At 40.4% G+C, this 23411-nt stretch overlaps 1 protein-coding gene across 2 annotated transcripts in view; it reads left to right on the plus strand.

Moving 5' to 3' along the window:
• ACACA (acetyl-CoA carboxylase alpha) overlaps window positions 1-23411 on the plus strand; it is a 242720-nt gene that overhangs the window by 22190 nt on the left and 197119 nt on the right. Inside the window, exons 1-2 of one of the 2 annotated variants that reach the window (XM_040244114.1) lie at window positions 3712-4259; window positions 7384-7636. In XM_040244114.1, the coding sequence (XP_040100048.1) occupies window positions 7410-7636 (227 nt within the window). In that variant the 5' untranslated portion in view covers window positions 3712-4259; window positions 7384-7409. Of the gene's footprint in view, window positions 1-3711; window positions 4260-7383; window positions 7637-23411 lie in introns of those variants that run through there. The other variant, XM_040244115.1, reaches the window with a different exon arrangement.

Genomic DNA, 23411 nt, shown 5'->3' on the forward strand with positions numbered 1-23411 from the left:
GACAGCAGCTGTATAATCCTTCTCGAGGGCTCAACTCCATTCTTTGACCACTTAGAGAAAAAAGTCTAAGCCTATTTCATGGCAGGGCTTTAGGGTTCCCAAACTTGTGTGCAAGCAAAATTTGAGTGAGCATGAATTTTTGTCAGAAAAAGGTCCTTAGCTTTTATCTGGATTCTGGTAGTGTCTTGACTTAGGAAACTTTAAGAGCCTCTGGTTTAGGTACTTCACCCACTGCATTTGCTAGAGAGGATAAAGTGGAGGGGGCAGTTTGAAGATTAATTGTGACTTTAAGATTTAACTTTTTGGGGAATTCCCTGGAGGTCCAGTGGTTAGGACTCAGGGTTTTCACTGAGGACGTGTGTTCAATTCCTAGCCAGGGAAATAAGATCTTGCAAGCCAGGAGGTGTGGCCAAAAAAAAAAAAGGACTGAAATTTTTGGACACAACCATAATAAGATGTTGTTAACATTATGAAATATATGTAATGGATACAAAAATTTACAAAGCAGTATTCATCCTTATAGTGTGGTACACTGTTAACCATTTCTTTTTAAAAAATACTTGTTTCTCTTATCTTGTAATATATATTGTTTGGCTGCATTGGGTCTTAGTTGGGGCGTGCAGGATCTTTTGTTGTGCCTTGCGGATCCATGGGGCACAGATTCTATGGTTGCAGCGCATAGTCTCAGTAGTTGCGGAGCTGCAGTGCAAGGGCTTAGTTGCTCCTTGGCATGTGGGGTCTTAGTTCCCTGACCAGGAATCGAATCCCCTGCATTGCAAGGTGGATTCCTAACCACTGGATCACCAGGGAAGTCCCAACATTTTCTGTTTCACTTGCTCTTTAAAATGTTTGTAACTCACTACGTTAATGTCTTAGTGGTTAACTTGTATTTGAACCACAGTGGTCTAGTGCATCACCGTTTGTCAAAGCCTTTCCTGTGCTCTCAGTCCTCACAGCAGGAGGTACATGTGGCTTCTTTTTATTTTCACAGATGAGGTGACTCGGAGATGTTTAGTGACTTGTTTGGTGCACTGCCAGTATGTGGTAGGGTCAGGCTGTTGTCTTGGCCCTTGGTTTTGACTCCTTTGTTTACATTCCATCCATCCTTACATACTTTTTCCTGCCTGTTTTCACTGCCTTCTTGCCATAATTGTAGGGAATAATACTAGCTCAGACTACACAACCGGGTCCATCCTAACTTGACACTGTCCCCAGTCCTGTTGCTTGTCATTTGGGGTCCTCTCCTTGAGCTTCTGGATTTTCCTATCTGTATAAAGAGGTTCTTTCCTTCTTTTTTCTTGTGTACTCTAGAGCAATGATTTTCAAGCCTAGATTTATTTACTTACTTTATAATTTTTTACATTGATTTTTGGCTGTGCTGGATCTTCACTGCTGTGCAAGGGCTTTCTCTAGTGATGGACAGTGGGGGCTCCTCTCCAGTTGCAGTGCACAGGCTTCTCATTGCGGTGGCTTCTCTTGTTGCAGGAGCAGAGGATTCAGGGCATGCAGGCTTTAGTAGTTGGGGCTCACAGGCCTAGTTGCCCCAAGGCATGTGGGTCCTTCCCAGACCAGGGATGGAATCCATGTCCCCTGCATTGCAAGGTGTACTCTTAACCTCAGGACCACCAGGAAAGCCCCAAGCCAATTATAAGAGGTTCAGTCGATCGTGGAACTTCATATTCAGATTTCTGGTTCTCTAGCAGGGATTCTGGTTCAGAAGATCTGAAATGGAGTTTAGACATAATATATATATTTATATATATATATATTTTGGTTTGTTTTTTAAATAGTTTTTTAAATTGAAGTATAGTTGATGTTCAATATTATATACAATGTTATATATAGGTGTACAATATAGAGTCAACAATTTTTAAAGGTTATACTTCATTTACAGTTACTATAAAATATTGGTTATAGTCCCTGTGTTACACAATATATCCTTGTGGCTTTTTTTTTTTTTCACTTTATGTTTTATTAAATATTCTATTTTCATATACTATTTCTTTTTTTTTTCCTCTCTTTTTATTTATTTATTTATTTTTAATTTTTACTTTACAATTCTGTATTGGTTTTGGCATAGATTGACATGAATCCACCACAGGTGTACATGCGTTCCCAAACATGAACCCCCCTCCTACCCCCCTCCCCATTTGTGGCTTATTTTATACAAAATAGTTTGTACCTCTTAATCCCCTACCCCTTTATTGTTCCTCGCCACCTTCTCTCTCCCTGCCTGTAATCACTAGTCTTTTCGCTGTATGTGTGAATATGCCTTTTTGTTGTTGTTGTTGTTGTTATATTCACTTCCTAGTTTGTTGTATTTTTTAGATTCCACATGTAACTGGTATCATACAATATCTGCCATTCTCTGCCTGACTTATTTCACTTTAGTTCAGTTCAATTCAGTCGCTCAGTCGTGTCCGACTCTTTGCGACCCCATGAATCGCAGCACGCCAGGCCTCCCTGTCCATCACCAACTCCCAGAGTTCACTCAGATTCTCGTTCATCGAGTCAGTGATGCCATCCAGCCATCTCATCCTCTGTCATCCTCTTCTCCTCCTGCCCTCAATCCCTCCCAGTATCAGAGTCTTTTCCAATGAGTCAACTCTTCACATGAGGTGGCCAAAGTACTGGAGTTTCAGCTTTAGCATGGCAGAAAGTGAAGAGGAGCTAAAAAGCCTCTTGATGAAAGTGAAAGAGGAGAGTGAAAATGTTGGCTTAGAGCTCAACATTCAGAAAACGAAGATCATGGCATCCGGTCCCATCACTTCATGGGAAATAGACGGGGAAACAGTGGAAACAGTGTCAGAGTTTATTTTTGGGGGCTCCAAAATCACTGCAGATGGTGACTGCAGCCATGAAATTAAAAGACGCTTACTCCTTGGAAGAAAAGTTATGACCAACCTAGATAGCATATTCAAAAGCAGAGACATTACTTTGCCGACTAAGGTCCGTCTAGTCAAGACTATGGTTTTTCCTGTGGTCATGTATGGATGTGAGAGTTGGACTGTGAAGAAGGCTGAACACCGAAGAATTGATGCTTTTGAACTGTGGTGTTGGAGAAGACTCTTGAGAGTCCCTTGGACTGCAAGGAGATCCAACCAGTCCATCCTAAAGGAGATCAGCCCTAGGATTTCTTTGGAAGGAATGATGCTGAAGCTGAAACTCCAGTACTTTGGCCACCTCTTGAGAAGAGTTGACTCATTGGAAAAGACTCTGATGCTAGGAGGGATTGGGGGCAGGAGGAGAAAGGGACGACAGAGGATGAGATGGCTGGATGGCATCACGGACTCGATGGACATGAGTCTGAGTGAACTCCGGGAGATGGTGATGGACAGGGAGGCCTGTTGTGCTGCGATTCATGGGGTCACAAAGAGTCGGACACGACTGAGTGACTGAACTGAACTGAACTGAACTGAACTTCCAAAGAAATCCCAGGGCTGATCTCCTTCAGAATGGACTGGTTGGATCTCCTTGCAGTCCAAGGGGCTCTCAAGAGTCTTCTCCAACACCACACTTAATACCCTCCAAATCCATCTGTGTTGTTGCAAATGGCAAAATTTCATTTTTTATGGCTAATATTCCTTTGTATAAATACACCCCATCTTCTTGATCCATTTATTTGTTTAAAAAAAAACTCCACAGGTGATTGTTACATTTAGTCAAAGTTGAGAATTTCTGCCCTGAAGACATAATTGTTGAACAAAGAAGGAAACTGAGTATTTGGGAAATAGCTAGAGATTCTTGGCTCCCTTAGTTTAGGGACTTAATAATTAGAGACCTGTCCTCTCCTTGGCTCCCAACCTTTGTGGACACAATAATCAGAGCCTGAGTGAATTGTGGAGAATCTAGTGGTTCTCTTGTTCCTGCTGCCTCCTTTTTGATGAAATTTTGGAAGTCATAGGGTCAGAATGTGTCCATCAAGACACACAATTGGAAAAGGCACCTTGTGGAATGGTAAGCTTGGATTACTGTTTAATACTTTTCATGAATAATAAAGTCTTTGAATGTATAATGCTTTTGATTTACAGATTTAAACAGTCAACTGAACTTTGAACTTCAAGTTAATAAATAGTATATTTGACCAGAAAAATGATACTTTGAGTATTTAGTTTTGTACTAAGATGAACAAAACAGCAATTGATAAAATTTGAGTTTCTTAAAAAAAAAAAAAAAACAACACACTTCAAATCTCTCTCTTTCTCTCTTTAGTTCTTTTTGGAAGTGGATATCTGCTCAGACAATAAGAATTATAAGAGGTCAGTTACAAATAATGCTCTTTCATGTGTACAATGTGATAAAAGTTTTATGTTCATGTGCTGAAATAAGAATTGTAGACTTTCATGTTAAAAGTTGCCTTCCACAGAAAAATATAAGCAGATTGAGAGGGGTAGCCTGAATTGGATGAGACTGACAATGGTAGGTATCCACCACCTTTTCTCCTCAATTCCGGCTGGAATCAGTGGAAATGGGACGGGCGGTGGAGTAGCTTCTAGAGTGTCTGGCAGCTTTACTCAGTGATTTTCCGTACACTTCTCTTTTCTGTGGTTTGTAGGCTTGTCGCCTGGGAATACCACTCAAGTAGAGTTGCCAGTTGATGGACAGGCTTTTAAGCTGTTGACTCCTAGCTGCTTTCAGTGTCTGGAACCTATAGGGAAGGCTGTCTTCATGTTCATAGCTTGGAAAGAACAATTTGAAGTTGACCATATGGAGCCTTTCATTTATTTAGTCCTTTCTTTTTGTTCTCCCTTGGAATCAGAGAATTGGTCCTTTCTCAATAGAATGGGGGGTGGTGTGTGGGTGTGTGTGTTCAGTTATCTAATTTTGCTTAGACTATAAACTAGAATCTGTGCCTGAGTGCCTTATTTATTTCTCTTGTGAAGAAGGCAACTATCGTTTTCTTTGTTAGTTGAGATGAAATTTGGAAATTTTTTTTTAAACTGGTATTTTTAAGCTTGATTAGTCACTGCTCTAAAAATATGAAAGAAGCAGCCTTTTTGCTGCTGTACCTGTTGGTGTTCTTCAGAGTGGTAAATCTGTTACAGTTTTTCCCTCTCTCCTTCTCTCCCTTTCCCCCTTATATCTTTTTTTCCTCTTTTAATGACTTGGTTTTTTTGAAAACCAAGCATTCTGGAAATGAGCCTCTTTATAAAATTTGGAGGTATTAAATTTTTTTTTTTTTTAAAGAAACCTGATATTCTAAAGGAGAAATGTGTAGGGAATTTATTTATTTTATTTTTGGCCATACTGCATAGCATGAGGGATCTTGGTTCCCAGACCAGGGATTGAACCTGAGCTTCTTGTAGTGGAAGCATGGAAGTCCCCTGTGTAGTGAATTTAGACTTCAAGTTTTTCCTGTCACATGATGCTTTTATATTAATATTTGATTCCAGTTTTTAAAATGAAAAATTAAGTAATCCCCAGCTCACTTTTAGGAAATGTCTACAGGTAATTTCTAGCATTCCTGCCAAATTTTTATTATTGTTGCATTCTTCTAGCACAGTGGTTTTCAAATTTCGGGACTTGTTATAAAATGGATTACTGTGCCCTGACACGTAGGTTTAGGTACAGTCAGCTAGTCTGTGGCAGAGCCCTGGTGATGTGGTTGCTGTGGCTGCTGTCGTGGTCCAGCAACCACATGTGGAGAACCACTGCTCTAGCGTTGGCAGATCCTGTTTTGTTTTTGTAAATGAATAAGCTCTGATTCATAACTTACACAAAGCTGATGGTGCCTGTGTGGTTTTAACATATTTAGTGATGATTCTCAAATATTTTAAAATCTTGATGTTTTATTATCTAATGTCAAAGAACACTAACTTTTATATATCAAGGTGGTTTATAGCATATGAAGTTATTAATAATAAGTTTATTATTGTAACTTTCTTAGAGCATCTCAGTATCAGAACTGGGAATCATTTCTCTCAGAATTGTTGGTCAGGCAGTAAGCTGTTCAATACCAATTTGATGTGTAGTTTTGACTAAAATAGGATTTTTGAAATGACAGAGTAAATATTATTTCATTTACTTTTGGCTTTTATTATTGTTATCATCTTTGAGCTATGTTTTGATCTTTGGTAATTAGTTTGTTAGCAGTTGGTAACATCTACTCCTGACTAGTAAGGCCCGGTATCTAGAAAACTTATACCTAATTGAGATAACACTTCTGTAATTGTAATTATAGATTTTAAATTTGATAGTAGATTCACTTTCTCCCTATCAGTGTCAGCAGTCAGCATATTAGAGCCCCAAACAGAGATTTTGAGGTGAATTTTTAACAGATGTAATTTTAAGAAAAAATTCACGGGAACAAGTAAAGGTTTTTTTAAATTAAGAAGTACTCATTTGGAATTTGCTTTAAAGCAAACTATATATGTGTGTGTGTGTGTGTGTAGTATATACACACATTTAGTTTTCTTTATATATGTATGTGCATTTATAATATATTTCACTTATGTATAATAAATATGTATAATTTGTTATATTTCACTTAAGTATAATAAATATATACAGTTACATAAAATTCATAGTCTCTCACAGTGTAATATCTGGAACCAGGTTATAATTGTATACTTAACTTTAAACACCAAGTTTCAAAAGCCCATTGCTGTCCCCAAACCCTTACCCTGCATTCTCTCTAATAAGTGTCGGTGTTAGTCACTCAGTTGTATCCGACTCTTTGCGACGTCATGGTCTATAACCCACCAGGCTTCTCTGTCCATGGATTTCTCCAGGTAGGAATACTGGAGTGGGTAGACATTCACTTCTCCAGGGGATTGTCCCAACCCAGGGATCAAACCCGGGACTGCTGCATTGCAGGCTGATTCTTTACCCTTGGAGTCACCGGGGAAGCCCCAATAATAACAGCTGAAATCACAATATCACAGCAAGCAACTTTTACCTACTTGCAAAGATTTCTCTATTGGTCATTATTAGTTCTTGGACATCACCAAATTTATAGACATTGGGAATGGCTTATAGTTTTTAGAGAGAATGTTCTTTGAGGAAAAGGGAACTGATTTTAATTTTTTTAGCTATAGTTCCCATGATCTGAATTTTCTTTAGAAAGCAAAATTCTTGGGACTTCCCTGGTGGTCCGTGGTTAGGACTCTGTGTTGTCAACGCAGGAGGCTTGATCCCTGGCCCAGGGAACTAGGATCCCACATGCTGTGTAGCGTGGGCCAAAATTAAAAAAAAAAAAAAAAGAATTAAGAAAAAAATGAAAGCAAAGTCCTTGAAAAAGAATAGCCAAGAACACTAGATCTCAGACTCTGCCTTGCTTCCAGGTGCCAGCTGTGGTGTATTAGGTCTAACTTGTGGCTTTCCTCAGATGTAGGTTGTTATTCATAACTTGTTTTTCTCACTTATTCTTTGTCTTCTCCATAGCTCTGAGGGCTCATTTTGAAGGAACAATGGATGAACCTTCTTCCTTGGCCAAACCTCTGGAGCTGAACCAGCACTCCCGATTCATAATTGGCTCCGTGTCTGAAGATAACTCGGAGGATGAGATTAGCAACCTGGTGAAGCTCGACCTGCTGGAGGAAAAGGAGGGCTCTCTGTCACCAGCCTCGGTCAGCTCAGACACGCTCTCTGACTTGGGAATCTCGAGCCTCCAGGATGGTTTGGCCTTACACATGAGGTAAGTCAGAGAAGCTGAATGTTTTTCTTACTGAACCTGTCCTATTGGTTTCACTGATCTTGTTTTAGAAAGAGCAAGGATATTTTGAGTCAAGGTTATTTCCCCTTTTTCTACATCACTGGACTTAAAGTTTTGATGAATAAGTGGGAGATGATATATTTTGCCTGAGGTGCAGGTTTTTGAAAGCCTCTTTTCCCAAATGTTTCCTCTCACTGTTCTCTTATTCTTCTTACGAGGGGACTTTTAGCAATAAGACTCAGCAAGTGAGGCTGAGGAATTTCAGTCTCTATTACTTTGACTAACATTGTTGTAACTGTCCAATGACTGATAGGACTTTTGCAGGGATGGGCAAACTGGTAGTAATCTTTCTCTGAACTGCTTTATCATGTCAGGAAGTTATATTCTTTTTTTTTTTTTTAATTTATGTTGGCTGTACAGAGAACGGGCTCTGGAGCACAAGCGCAGTAGTTGTGGTGCACAGCCTTACTTGTCCTTTGGCATGTGGCATCTTCGTTCCCTGACCAGGGATCGAACCTGTGTCCTCTGCATTGCAAGGTGGATTCTTAACCACTGGGTCACCAGCGAAGTCCCAAGGCCAGTCTTTATTGAGGAACAAGGGGTTGTTGTAGAGCTCTCCTTTTCCTCTAGAAATGCAGTTCTCTGGGTGTAATTGAGAATGTCCATAAATAGTATCACTATATTATTTTTATTTATTGATGTTTGCTTGTACAACCAACATGTTACCTTGTGCTCATTTGCTTTGCATTTCTTGGATTACAGGGTCTGAATTAGTGGTTCTTGGTTTTCATTGTACGTAAGAATCTCTTGGGGAATCTTGAGAAATGAGCCCCATCCCGAGATTCTGATTCACTTGATATTGGCTTGTCTTAGAGTCGGGGCATTTTTTAAAGTTATTTGAGTGATTATAACATGCATCCAGGGTTGAGATTATTGGTAAGCTTAGACAAACATAAATTAGGGTGAGTGTTGCTGCTGTTATTATCTTGGTGCTTCCATTCTTAATGGCTTGTAAAAGAATTCAGCTCCTTTTTATACACTTAAGAATCAGAATCTGTAGTAAAATCGTATGCTGGATCTGGCTGAATGTGACTGTCCTGTCTTATGGTTATCCCTGGGGATTTGGGGTCGTTGCTTCTGAAAGAGGAAGTAGTGAGTACCAGTGGTCACCCCTGTGGCTACATGGAGGTCCAAAGAAAAGAGTTACGAAAGTTAATGATGTTTTACTTCACAGATTCCCAAAACTTCAGTGAACCAGAGAGAGAATTTAGACTAATGCCTTTTGTTTAAATAGATGATAAAATTGAGGACTGAAGAGGGAAAAGAACTTGCCTAAAGAGCTAAAAACTGGAATTCAAAGTTAGATGCCCTGATTCCATATCAGTAACTTGTCTCCTCTATTTCCTGGACCATGCAGGGTTCTAATTATATAATTCCCACAAAGCTAGTTTTTAGGAGCTAGTGAATAAAATATTATATCTAATCTCTGGGCTAAAAAAAGAGGAATGGAAGTCGGTATTTAGTGGTAGGGAAAGGAGGTCAGGTCTTTATCTTTATGTAAACATTTTTTCTTACTTAATTTTCACTTAATGATTGGCCTGAAGGCTAATACTGGTGGAGGGCATCTTCCTCCCCGAGGTCATTTGTAGATGTGTAGGGGTTGTGACTCGTGGGGTTACTTGCATTTGGAAGACAGAACCAAAGATTCTAAACCTTCTGCCGTGTCCTGGATAATCACACACAACACACTGAGGATGGTTCTCATAATGTCATATTGCTCCTGTTGAGAAACACCGGGAGAAATCTAGGTCTTTAAAAACACCGGGAGAAATCTAGGTCTCAGCATCTTGAGAAATTTGTCCAGTTTGAGGCCGAGTGAAGCAGACTATCCATTTATTGGGTTAGGAAATTGTGAGTTTGGCAATGGTGAGATAAATACCGTTGTAAGATATTCAGCTGATGATATTACAAGGCAGTTTATGGTTGCCAAATCATTCCCAAAGTTGATGATTCTTACTGCAAAGACTGTGTAGTCAATGATATGAGTGCCTGATAATTTCTGTGCATGCCCTGCCGTTGCAAAACTCATGCCTGTAGCTCGTGGAGGAACCATGAATTGAGCAGCCTGGGAAGGAGACAGTGCCAGTTCCTACTTGCTTCTGAGATAGCTAATGTTCCAAATAGAGCACAGGTTCTCCGTTGATTTATTTAAGTCACTTGGGATAACTTAAGTTGATCCAGATTCACTTTATATATTAGAAAGACTTTGTTCTGACATCTGCCACCAATTAAGTACGTGATCGCAGGTAATTTGTGTTACCTCTTTGGACTCATATTCCTAAGCTGTGAAAATGATGACATTGATTCAGATACTCCTTTTCACCCTTTGAACCCAAAGTTAAATAAAGACTGGCTAAGTTTAGTATTAGCTCCCAGAATGAATAGCGTAATCCTTCACAGGTGATATAGATTGAAGAGGCAGGTACATTCTCAGAAGACACTCACTGGCAGTCATCTAAAGCCCAGTGAAATACCTGCCATAGTATAGAATGAGAGTGGGCCCCTCCTTCAAGTTAGGGCTTGATTTTAGGTGCTCAACGAGAAGACTGGTGGGTGTGATGAATGGGTATGCAGGAAAAGGAAATAGACTTTCCCAGAGTTGGAGATGATTTGCATCCCATATTCTCTAGTGAAAGATTGGAAAAATCACTCTCTAAGCATACATTTGAAAATAATACCCTTAGAAAGTAATTATAGCTTGGTGGGTCTATATAGACCTCATGGTAGATAACTGTGCGTTGGCTTTTTCTTTTTAGAGAAGATGAGCTAGGCTGTGAGACCTGTCTATCAGCTAGGTTGCTCTATTTCTGAACCTCATTAGTAGTATTGGACATTGGAGGAGAAAGACCGTTAAAGACTGAACATAGGCGTCTCAATTTTGATACCTAATGTATGGTTTGGTGGCATTTAACAGAGGCTTCTGGTTGTATGGATATTGACATTTTCTCTGCTCCTTGTGAAATGCTACTTGAGGTCAGACTGTTCTGCCTACTTCCAATGCTATGCAAATCCGGATTACTCCACCTATCACACTATCAACCAACCAAAGATTGCAGCCAGTTTTGCAACTAGTATACTGGTTGAAGAAGTTGGAAGAAGATGAGCCCCACAGTTGCATCTTTTACCTCTTAAGGTACTTTGATTTCTTTCCTTCTTCTTTTCTAAAAAAATATTTCTTTATTTGTTGTTTATTTGTGCCAGATCTTGTTTGTAGCATGCAGGATCTTTCAGTTGCAGTGTGTGGAATCTCTAGTTGTCGCATGCGAAATCTAGTTCTCTGACCCAAGGATAGAACTAGGGCCCCCAACATCGGGAGAGCAGAGTCTTAGCCACTGGGCCACCAGGGAAGTGCCGGTATTGTGATTTCTTTAAACCTTTTTTAATCCTATAATTCATGTGTTTGAAACGCCATCTTAATTGTCTCTTAAACTTCTTAAAATGTTTATTCCAAATGTCAAATGGCCAACATTTTATCATTATGAATCAAACCTAATATGTGCTGTTGCTGGGATTTAAGACAGTAGTTGGTGCTATGGAAGAAGGGGAGAGTCATTAAATTCACTCAGGAAGGTCTCCTTGAAGGTGAGTTATATTCTTTATCACCTTTATGGTCTAGAAAGAAAAGAACTTTACCACTATCTTAGAAAATTTAGAACTCACATGTGAGATTGCCTATAACATGTTTGACTCTTCAGAAGCATTAAACTAGAGAGTTTTGAAGCTTTTCTTTTTTTTTACTTATTTTTTTTTTTTGGCTGCCTAGGGTCTCAGTTGTGGCACGCAGGCTTAGCTGGCCAGTGGTGTGTGGGATCTTAGTTCCCCTACCAGGGATCGAACCTGTATCATCACGTGCTTGACTATTACATGTCAAACTCTCTGACATACTTTATGTGGGGTGCCACGATTAATCTCCATGAGCCAAATAATGTTACTTTTATGACCCACCATTTAGGGTGGGGAATTGAGACACAGGTTAAGTAACATGCCGGAGGTCACAGAGCACATGGTGTATGGAATTCAGTCAGAGCTCATACCGTTAGCCACTAGACCTAACTCACACCTTGGGTGTCATAGATATGTTGGTGTTCTCTTTGAGCAGTTTTCCTCTGATTAAATGTCAGCCTTATTTAAAAGAAACAGAAGTTGGAAATATAGACACATATGTATGTATTTGATATTTATTTATTTTTGGCTCACTGGATCTTCGTTTCTGTGCCTAGGCTTTCTCTAGTTGCAGCGAGCAGGGGCTCCTCTTTGCTGTGCTGCACCGACTTCTCATTATAGTGACTTCTGTTGCAGAGCACGTGCTCTAGAGTGCTGACTCAGTAGTTATAGCACACGGGCTTAGTTGCTCCATGACACGTGGGATCTTAGTTCCCAGACCAGGGATTGAACACCTGTCCCCTGCCCTGCAAGGCAGATTCTTAACCCCTGGAGAGCCAGGGAAGTCCTAGAAAAAAAATATTTTCAAAGAATGCTTTATCAAAGAAGCAATAAGAAAAATTAAAAACAAAATATAAGAAAGCAAAAATAAATCCTTGTTTATCCATCACCCAGAGATAACTCCTGCTCATACCCTGTTGTATAGTCTTCCGAATCCTTATCTGTGCACATGGGCATATTGCATTTCTCACTACTGAAATGAGATCATCCAGTACACACTGTTTTACAATCTCTGTTTTTGTCGAAAGTTTCCACTTTTGTATTTCAATGTATTTTCATCTCATCTCATATGTATGTCACATTAAAGTTTCTTCAGTTGATTCCAAAATCCTGGTTCATCCAAACTGGTACCCAGTCTAGGACCATGCACGTGTGTGTGTGCACGCACTAAGTCACTTCAGTTGTGTCTGACTTTTTTGTGACCCTATGGATTTTAGCCCGCCAGGCTCCTCTGTCCATGGATTCTTCAGGCAAGAATATGAGAGTCGGTTGCCTGCCCTCCTCCAGGAGGGGATCTTCTTGACCCAGGGATTGAACCAGTGTCTCTGCATTGATAGGCGGGTTCTTTACCACTAGCGCCCCCTGGGAAACCCCTACGGCCATACATTGTATATTGTATTCCTTAAATTTCTTAGTCTGTCTTGTTCCCCTCCCTGCTTTTTGGAGACAGTGATCAGTGACTTGTTGAAAAGGATGATAGCAAATTATCAGAACACATTATAACATTAGGATCTCTTAGGTGCTTCAGTGGGCTTTCTTTTCCCACATGCCCCTTAATTGGTGGTCTTCTGCAAGGCTTTCTGGCTTTAGCCCTCTTCTTTTTTTTTTTTTGGTAACTTTATTTTATATTGACGTATAGCCGTTTAACAATGTGATAGTTTCCGGGTGAACAACAAAGGGACTCAGACATAATATACATGAACCCTCCCTCCCCCACTCCCCTTCCTTCCAGGCTTCCACGTAACATTGAGTAGAGTCCCCTGTGCCCTACCAACAGTAGGTCCTTGTTGGTTATCCATTTTAAACATCGCAGTGTGTACATGTTGGTCCCAAACTCCCTAATAGCCCTGCCCCCCATTTTTCCCCCATGCCTGCTGTAAACCCCTGTTCTTCTTATACCACATCCTTTCCCTAGGTCTGTCTTAATTAATGGCATAGCCATTTCTCTGGTCTTCCAAGCTATCCCTCATTCCTAATTACATATTCTTTTTCATACTATCCCCTAATAATTTTTTAAAAATTTATTTATTGTTTAATCGAAGGATAATTGCTTTACAAAATTTTGTTGTTTTCTGTCAAACAGCCCCTAATAATTCTTGAATCCGTCCCCTTCTTTCCATTGTTACTGCCATTGCTCTTGTTCTTATTTCTTATGACAATAGTGTTTGTTTGTTTGTTTGTTTTTTTTATGACAGTAGTGTTTTAGCTTTTTCTTCGGTCTCTTTCCCCCTTCAGTGGAAGTGCCACACGTTCATTGCAATCTTTCTGATGTAAACTGATCATCTCACAGCACTATTCACTGGGTCCCTGTTACATATGACTTTCTAGCCACACATTGTGCCGGGGTCCTAATGTTATTTGTAATACGACAGCTATAATCATTATTATGGCGGGCTTAATGAGATCTGTTATGTCCCAGAGATGTTTGAACTAGGTTTTGAAGGATGAACATAAAACAGACAAGCTAACAGGTAGGTTTGTGTGTAGGAGGAAGGGTAGAGATGGTGGGGTTGACAACGTGTGTAAAGGTACCAGATTGTGAAAACATCTAGCATGTTCAGGCAGTTATAAGACATTGAGTAGTACTGGAATATAAGGGGGACAGGGTGGTTAGTGCAATGGAAGAAGAGGTGGGTAAGATAGAGGTCAGATCAATAAGGATCGTGTATGTCACACTAAGACATGTGCAAAATGGAACACAGTGTTGAGGTTTGACTGTGAAATAGAATCACCTGCAGAGCTTTAAAGAAATAGGGATTCCTGAGCCCTGTCCCAGACTAATTAAGTTACAGTCTCTGCTCTTCTGCTACTCTCCAGGTGAGTCTGATCTGAAACCTGAGCTGAGAACTACTTTCTCAGAGTTTAGAGCAATGCCGGGGGTATAGTATATGCTTAATAAAGTTTGTTGCATTGAAATTAAAGTTGTGCAAGTAGATTAGATCATTATGAGGAAGAGGAGATAGGTAGAAGGGAAATGTATCTTAAGGAACTGTCTACCTTTTGATGAGAGGAGGAGGAAAAAGGGGACAAGGAAATGCTTAGTGAAGTAGAAGGAGAACCATGGGGAAGATAATTTAAAGGTAGAAGACCTAGCATGAAGTGGTGAATGGTGATGGAAGCTGGAGAGAAAGCACCAGGGAGTGAGTTGGAGAGCCTGAGATGAACAGCTTTAGCAGATGGCAAGAGATTAAGTAGTGAACAAATGGTGAAAGAGCAGGAATTTCAACAGTTCAACTCTTACGAAGTTGATGGCACGGAAGAAAAGACAGTAGTTACTCGAGGGCATCGTCGACTCTGCTCGCTTGTCTGTCCTCCCACTGGAGGCCTCCCACTTCCCTTCCCACTGTCTCCCCTCTCCCTCTCTTTCCTTCTCCTGCCCCAACCCTCTCTCAGGTTTTCTTGTTGGAATGCTCTTCCCCTGACTGTTGAAATTCCTTTCATACTTTGGAGACTTTAAGTTTCAAGGTTCTTCTCAAGCGCTGCCTGGGCTGTGAAATTCTTCTTGTTCTTTCTCCTATTTTGATATTCTCTTCTGGTAATTTGGCCTTCCAGTTTCTATACATGTCAGTTGAGTTTTTTGATTGCGTTATTCTTCTGTATTCTTGATGTTTTTTTGCCTAATTGTTCTCTGTTGCTGAAAGAAGAATATTAATTAATCTCACTGCCAGAATCCTATAAATCAGTAAGCAAAAGATGTTTCAATGTCTTTTGAAGACATTTCAACTCAATAGAAATATAGGGAAAAGACTTGAACTTCAGAAAAGAAGATACCCGGCCGGCAAATAAGCTTATGAAAAGGTGTTTAATGTTATCGATCATCTGGGATTTGCAAATTAGAAATCACAGTGAATTAATTGCCATCCCAAAAGGCCAAAATTAAAAGGCTGACAATGTCAAGTGTTAGCAAGGGTGTGAGATACATGTATGTATGTGAAAGTCTCACACATAGCTGATGAAAATAAAAGTTGGCACAACCACTTTGGGGTAGTATCTTTTACAGTAAATATACATATACTCTATCAATAAGCAAAGCCATTCCTGGCTATTTGTCCAAAAGAAATGAGTGCATTTGTCCACCAGAAACCAAGTACAAGTATAATCAAAATTCGTAAATAACACGAATGTCCGTCAATTGAATAAATAAATCATGCAGTAGTCACTCAGTGTCCTGTTACACACAGTGAAACCAAAGTACTGCTATGCCACATCGTGGATGGATTTCATGAACATAATGTTGATCAGATACATGCAGTAGGACAGTATACATATGAAGTTCAGAAGTAGGCAAAATTGATTGATGGTGATAGCATTCAGAATAGTGTTTACACTGGGAAAGATGTTGACTGGGAAGAAAGCACACTGGATCCTTCTGAGACTCTGGAAATGACCTATACCCTAATGGAGTGGTTGGTTATCTGTGTATATGTATGTAAAATTAACTAAATGTATTATTAAGACTTTTGCACTTTATTCTGTGACGTTACGTTTCAAGAGTAAATAAAACAAGCAGGACTTCCAGCTGTAACTGAGTGAGGAGATGAACAAATCCTTAATACCAAAAAGCAGCTATGAAGCTCGACAAAACCATTTCAGCCTTCAGATCAACTGTAAAGCATACAACAGTCTGAGAAAAGTTTATGTTTGAAAAGCTGCTGAACTTCCATAAGAACAGTAGGCGTCTGTGGTGTTTTTGCCAGGAGTATTCCTATTCCCTGCCCTCAGCTTGGTTGGCATGGAGGTTTTGCTGCTGTGGGTGTGCCCTGAGGATGGGTGTTGGTGTTGCCGCAGTTGAAGGGAGCATATTCCTTTTGAGTAGCAGTAGTACCCTGCTCTCAGTGACGATCCCTGCAGCAGACAAGAGAGGGGGCCACCGGCTCTCCTAGCCTGAGGTGTGTTTGTGGTTGGGATAAGCATATTGCTGGTTGAGGCTGCATGCCTGCAGAGAGTAGGCATGATAAGGCTCAGCAGAAAGCAGAAGCCAGGCTGTAACTTGAAAATGTCCTGAACTTTGAATGTGCTTCTCTACTGCACACACAGGCACATGGACAGAATGCAGAAGCCTTACTTATTGGCTTCAGGTGTTTGCGTATAATCACTGCCTAAACACTGACTAAGTTTTACAAGTAGAGAAGTAATGCCTTAGAAAGGAGGTTCAGACATAAAAACATGCACAATGAGAAGAAAATGAACTGAGACAGTAACGACTACACTTTTGAGAGAGGCATATCTCACAGATTTAGCCCAGGCAAATTATTAAACCAAGAAAGAAAAACCAGTGAGCAGACATTGGTAACAGCAGCAGTCTTCATGGGTGAAAGAAATCAGAATCCAGACTTGCTACAATAAAGTATTTAGTATGTTAAAAGTCATATAGACATGAAATGGGCAAGTGTAGGCCATATTTAGAAAAAAAAAAAAATCAACACAAACTGTCTCTGAGCATTTAGATGCTGGATTAGCAGACAAGTCTTCAAAGCAACTATCATAAATGTATTCAAAGAACTAAAGGAAAACATGTTTAAAGAATTTGTTAAAAGTATGACAACAATGAATCAATAAATAATATTTTCAATAAGGACAGAGAAATAAGAAGCAAATGTCACCAGAGGATGTACAGATGGCAAATAAAGATGTGAAAAGATGTTTTAAATCACTAGCTGTTAGGGAAGTATAAATTAAGACAGTAAGATACTAGTATACAACTGTCAGAGTGCCTAAAATAAAGATAAGTGACAACCCCAAATGTTTGCAAGAATATGGAATAATTAGATCTTCTGTGGGTAGTTGGTGGGAATGTAAATGAATGTAAATTGTTTTCCAGCCAGTCTGGAAAATAATTTGGAAATTTCTTATAAAACTAAATATTTGCCATATGATCCAATAATTTCACTCCTAATTACCTATGAGAAATGAAAGCATATGTTCCCTTAAAAACTTGTATGTGAATGTTCACAGCAACATTATTCATAATAGCTACCGAGTGGAAACAACCCAATACCCATCAGTTGATAAATGGATAAACAAAATGTGGTATGTCCACACAGTAGAAAGTTTTCTATAAAGCGAAATGAAGTATGGATACATGTTACAACATGAAAGCACTGTGCTAAGTGAAAGAAGCCACACATGATATCATCCCGTGTATATATGCAAAATAGGAAAATCTATAAAGACGGAAAGTAGATTAGTCATTGCTTAGGACTGGGGAGTGGTTTGAGGGAAATTCGGACTGACTGCTGCTGAGTACAGGGTTTCTTTGGCAGGTGATGAAAACGTTCTAAAATGGACTGTGATGATGGTTCGCAACTCTGTGACTATAATAAAAGCCATTGAGTTACACACCTTAAATGGCTGAAATATATGGTATGTGAATTATATCTCAATAAAGTTAAGGCTTTTTAAATGGGTATAAGATCCATATACAAAAATTAGTTGCATTTCTATGTACTAGCTAGCAATAAGCAAGCAAAAAAAAAAAACTGAAATAATTTTATTCAGAATGGCATCAAAAAGAATAAAATACTTAGGAATCAAATTTAACAAAAAAGCATAAGACTTGTACATTAAAATTATGTTACATTGCTGAGAGAAATTAAAGTCTGCTGCTACTGCTGTTTATTCACTAAATCATATCCAATTCTTTCTCAACCCCATGGATGTAGCCCACCAGGCTCCTCTGTCCGTGGGATTTCCCAGGCGAGAATACTGGAGTGAGTTGCCATTTCCTTCTCCAGGGGATCTTCCCGACCTAGGGACTAAACCTATGTTTCCTGCTTGGCAGGTGAATTCTTTACCCCTGAGCCACCTGGGAAGCCCAATTGAAGTCCGAATATACACATACCTTTTTTAAATTGTGCTCATTTTATTGTGCTACATAGATATTTTACAATGTGAAGGTTTGTGGCAACCCTGCATTATCAGATGATGGTTAGCAATTTTTAGCAATAAATTTTTAAAAAATTAAGGCATGTACATTTTTTCTGTGGACATGATACTATTATTGCACACTTAATGACTACAGTATAGAGTAAACATAATTTTTCTATGCACCGGGAAACCAAAAAATTATTGTGACTCTCTTTATTGCAGTATTCACTTTATTGTGGTGGTCTGGAACCAAATTCTCAGTATCTCTGAGGTCTGCCTGTAAATGAAGAGGCAGTTCATGTTTGGGGATTAGAAAACTCAGTATTGTCAAAGTGATGATTTTCCCCTAAACTGATCTATAAACTCAGTTTGGGCAAAATCCCAGCAGGCTCTTTTTTTCTTTTTAGACTTTGACTGATTTGTCTTAAAATTTACATGGAAACCCAAAGGACCTGGAATAGACAAAACAGTTATGGAAAAGGAGGCAAAAATTGGAAGACTTATACTACCTGATTTCAAAAACCTACTGTAAAGCCGTAGTTATCAAGCCTTTGTGGCATTGCTACAGGGAGAGGCATATAGATCAGTGAAACACTTCGAGTCCACAGCTAAACCTTTTATTTTATTTACTTATTTGGCCGCACTGGGCCTTAGTTGTCACACACAGGATCTTTGTTGCGTCATGCAGGATCTTTCATTATGGCTTACAGATTCTCTCGTTGCAGCGTGTGGGCTCCAGAGCACATGGGTTTCAGTGGTTGTGATACTTGGACTCTCTAGTTGTGGCACAGGGTCTCTGGAGTGCGGGCTCAGTAGTGGCAGCGTGTGAGCTTAGTTGCTTTGTGGCATGTGGATCTTAGTTCCCTAATCAGGGATCAACCCTGAGTCTTCTGCCTTGCAAGGTGGATGCTTCACCACTAGAGCACCAGGGAAGTTCCGCAGCTTAACCTTTTGATATATATGGCCAGTTGATCCTCTTCTTTTTTTTTTTTCAATATTCATTTATCTGGCTTTGCCATCTTAGTTGTGGTATGTGTGGTCTTCCATCTTCATTGCCGGGCTCTTTGGTTGCAGCATGCAAACTCTTAGCTGTGGCGTGTGAGATCTAGTACCGTGTGTGTGTGTGTGTGTGTGCACGTGCGTGTGTGTGCATGTGTGTGTGTGTGTGTGTGTGTGTGTGTGTGTGCCCTCAATCGTGTCAGAGTCTTTGTGACCGCCTGGACTGTAGCCCATCAGGCTCCTCTGTCAATGGAATTTCCCAGGCGAGAATACCGGAGTGGGTTGCCATTTGCTAGTTCCCTGACCAGGGATCAAACCCAGCTACCTCCCCACCCCCACCCTCCACCCCCCCAGGTTGGGAGCCTAGAATCTTAGCCCCTGGAACAGGAGGGAAGTCCCTAACAGCAGACTGATTTTCCAAAGAGGTATATCTCTGATCCAAGATTTCTTTGCTTGGGAAAGCCCCAGCGTAGAAACACTGTCTCCCAGCGCGTGCTGCAGTATAACTCAGACTGCCTTGCAACGGAGCCAGCTAAATGCATCACTGTCTGCCGGATAAACTGCTCCGTCATCCTTGGTGCTTGGCATGTTTCAATGCTGGGGTCAGTGTGGGCTTCTAGTTGGATTTGGTGCCAGGTATGTGTCTACTTCGGACACTCTGTTTTCATGTTAGATTAAAAATGAGGGTGCCTTGAATTTGGAGGAGTGAAATGTGGCCTTTTAGTTCTTGTGTTCTCACATTACAGAAAGATGGTGGGCAGCATCCGTAAAAGACGAGAAACACTAGCTTTGTTTCGGAGCTGGGTGTGCCGTGGCAGCGTTTGGTTGTTTTAGAAAGATCCCTTTGGTGAAGGGAAGCACAAGCTTGATGCCCGAGAGTGCCTCTTCAGTATATTTTTTTTATATAATCGAGCAAAATAGCCTGCTTTTTTCCTATATGCCATGCTTTGCTTTTTGAATGTTGAACTTAACATAACAAAGGCAGAGAGTGATTCTCTTCTGGAAAGTGCCTGTATCTGGAGACCCTTAGATGTATGTAAAAATTAAGCTGCTTCTACACCTGTGGTCACTGTAATTGTTCTGAACCAAAGCCTTCAGTGCTCCGTTTTTCGAGACTTATTATCCTGAAGAGAGATCAGATAGGAGAATTCCTCTGCATCTGCTTCTTTAAAGGAAAAAGTAAACTTTACTGACTTTATCAGATGTTAGCACAGTGCAAAAGGAGTGATACAGAGTCTAGAAACCAATCCAAGACTTCCCTTTTTTTTTTTTTTTTTATTATGACTAATGGTCATATTGAGCGAGTGGCCTGATTGAGTCTTTTCACCTTGGGTCACCCGAATGTCCTAACATCAAGGTTTGTCTTAATAATTTATCTTCTATTTGATTTTTATCTGTGTTCCAGGTCATTTGTGTACTTCTGTTTTGAAGGGTTTTCGTGGAATGTTAATAGATTCTCAGCATAGTTGCATCAGATAAGAGTTAACCATTTGTATTCAACATTTCGGTGAGAAGGAATTTTTCTGTGGTGCCTGAATCAGGTTAGATGCGACTGGTGAATTAATACCATTCCTGAGGACTTGGCTCAGGAAATCATGATCTTTTCTGCCATGACAAGGGACCAGTATTTTCAGCATCTACTTAATTAAAAGCTAAAACAGGATACCATTTCCCTTTCAGTCACCATTTCTTTATTTAAGTTGATTTGCCCTTCTGTGGCCAATGAGCATAACAATAGATGTGTCCCAGTGGCTTTTTAGGCAGGATTTTTCTTCCCTGCTTAAACGCTGGGTTAGACCTCTGTGTCTAAAATACTTGTCTGGGCCCCTTTACATTTCTGTGATTTTTATCCACGTCCTCTCTGTTACCCTGTTTGTGCCAGCTCCAGTCTTATTCTCAAATTTTAGTGAATAAAATCTTAGATTTTTGTTGTTTTTTAAAAAGGTGTGTGTGTGTGTGTGTACACCACTACTCTGGCCTAAAAATTAGAGTTGTGACTCCCACTTTATTCCAAGTTCCTCAGTGGTGGCGTGTCTCGTCCTTCTGACCGACTTGCTTTCCCTCTTGACCTGCTTTCCCCCCATCTTGGAGTCTGAAATTCAGTCTTGTTGTGATTGGGTCTCAGAAATCACCTGTTCTTTCCTCCTCCCTCTGGATTTCCTGACCGCATTATTTTCTGGGCATAGCTGTCCTCGTAAGCTTGGCCTTCTCTTTTTGCCCTGAGCCTTCCCTGTCATGTGTCCCTGGCAGCCTGGAGAGGCCACGGAGCCTCTCTCTAGTGACCGTCAGAAGAAAGTGACCGTTGTTAAAGCACTTTTGCTGCAGCTAAGGCAGAAGCTGCTGAGATCTATTTTAGAGTTATACCCGCTTTTATATTTCTCCCCCTCTCCTCTCTGTCCCCTTGGGAAATCAGCTGATGCTGTGTGGGAGCCCATTGTAATGGGGGGGAGGTGCAAACAGGAGGGGAAGTATGGAGATTGGGGACAGAGTAGACAAAAAGACTGTGGTTTGAGGCCATGAGGAATACTCTACTCTGACTGAAGCAGGGCCAATAAGTAGGCAGAAGGCACAGTATCTTTTGTCCTCCTGGGTTTTAAGCACCTGCAGCAGGAGGACGAACTCCAGCTTGTGTTTACAAGGCCGACAGCTGAAGAGAAAAACCTCTATTCCTTTGCCATCTTGATATGGAGGGTTCTGCGGAGGAGAGTAAGGAGATGAGATATTATATGCTTCAAAGGTAAGTGTTAGAGGGCCCTATCTAGGCAATATATAAAAGCAGTAAAGGTATTGACAGCTAAGCCCTGGAGTTTATGGGCAATCTGATTTGATGATTTTTTTTTGTGGGTCTGTAGGAAACTTTTTTTTTTCTTAAGGAAATGAATTAAAAATCTGTTTGCTCTTGAATTTCTGAACCTTTATTTTATACTCAGAATTTGAACCAAAGGTATCCGAGACCACATGTGACATTGTAGCTATGCAGAAAGCAAGCACCCTTGTGTAGACCTTGCTGCGAGCTGCTCTCTGGTTAAGGGACCTCAGTCAGTCTGTGCCAAGTGTGTTCACTGGGCTTGGCTGGACTTTCAAGAGTGAAGTCTTTTCCTATATTGAAGGAAAATAGCAACTCTGGATAGTAGGTAGCATCCTGTCAAAGGTAGTTTTGCAGAAAACTCTCTTAGACTATGTCTCTAGGGCCAGGAAAGGTGCCCTCTGCTGTTGTCCTGGCATCGTGTGAGAGTGGGCAGCCAGCCTGGAGTTGTTGCAGGTGCCAAGGTGTCCTGCCTTGAATCTTTCTTCTTCCTGCTCTTAGAACTCAACCTGAGGAGGAAGTGAATCAGGCCTACTTGGCCTTCTTAAGACTTTTCTCTCTCTTTGTAATTAATTTATTTGACCACAATGGGTCTTAGCAGCAGCACGCAGGATCTCTGTTTTGGAGCACGGACTCTAGTTGTGGTGCGCAGGTTCAGTAGTTGCAGCCACGTTAGCAGTTGCGACATGCAGACTCTCTAGTTGTGGCGCCAGGGCTCTGGAGGGCCCGAGCTCAGTAGTTGCGGTACGCCGGCTTAGATGCTCCACGGCGTGTGGTACCTTAGTTCCTCAACCGGGGACCGGACCTGCATCCAGGGCACTGGAAGGCACATTCTTAACCGCAGGACCACCACGGAAGTCCCTTCTTTGAGACCTCTTGCAGGTCTGTGCATTTCCGGCAGAGGGTCGGCATGAAAGGCCTGAATGACTTGCTTGGTGGCAGTCACTAAACATCTCTCTAGTATCTCCTGTGTGTGTTTGTGTACTTATTTCTTTTTGCATCCTGGAGTTTTTATTTTGAAAAATGGAAATTGAATAGACCCTGGCAAATATAGAAACAAATGAAAAACACCAATTTGGCAAAGGTTGTCTTTAAAATAATCATCCTTTGTTCCTTTTTACTTGGCTTCTTCCACCTGTTGCAGGATGAAGCAAGCATATCTTCCACTGAGAGTCAAATAAGTAAAAAGCAACTGGTATATTTTACATATACATATTATACATTGTTTTATATATCTGACTTTCTATCATGTTTTATATATTTTAATAAATATAATAAAATGACTTATTTGTCTAAATATAAATATATAATATTGTTATATATATATAAAACAAACATATATACAAGCAATACACACATATA

This window comes from Oryx dammah, unplaced genomic scaffold, assembly GCF_014754425.2.
Source record: "Oryx dammah isolate SB20612 unplaced genomic scaffold, SCBI_Odam_1.1 HiC_scaffold_8, whole genome shotgun sequence".
In the NCBI taxonomy this organism is placed as follows: domain Eukaryota; kingdom Metazoa; phylum Chordata; class Mammalia; order Artiodactyla; family Bovidae; genus Oryx; species Oryx dammah.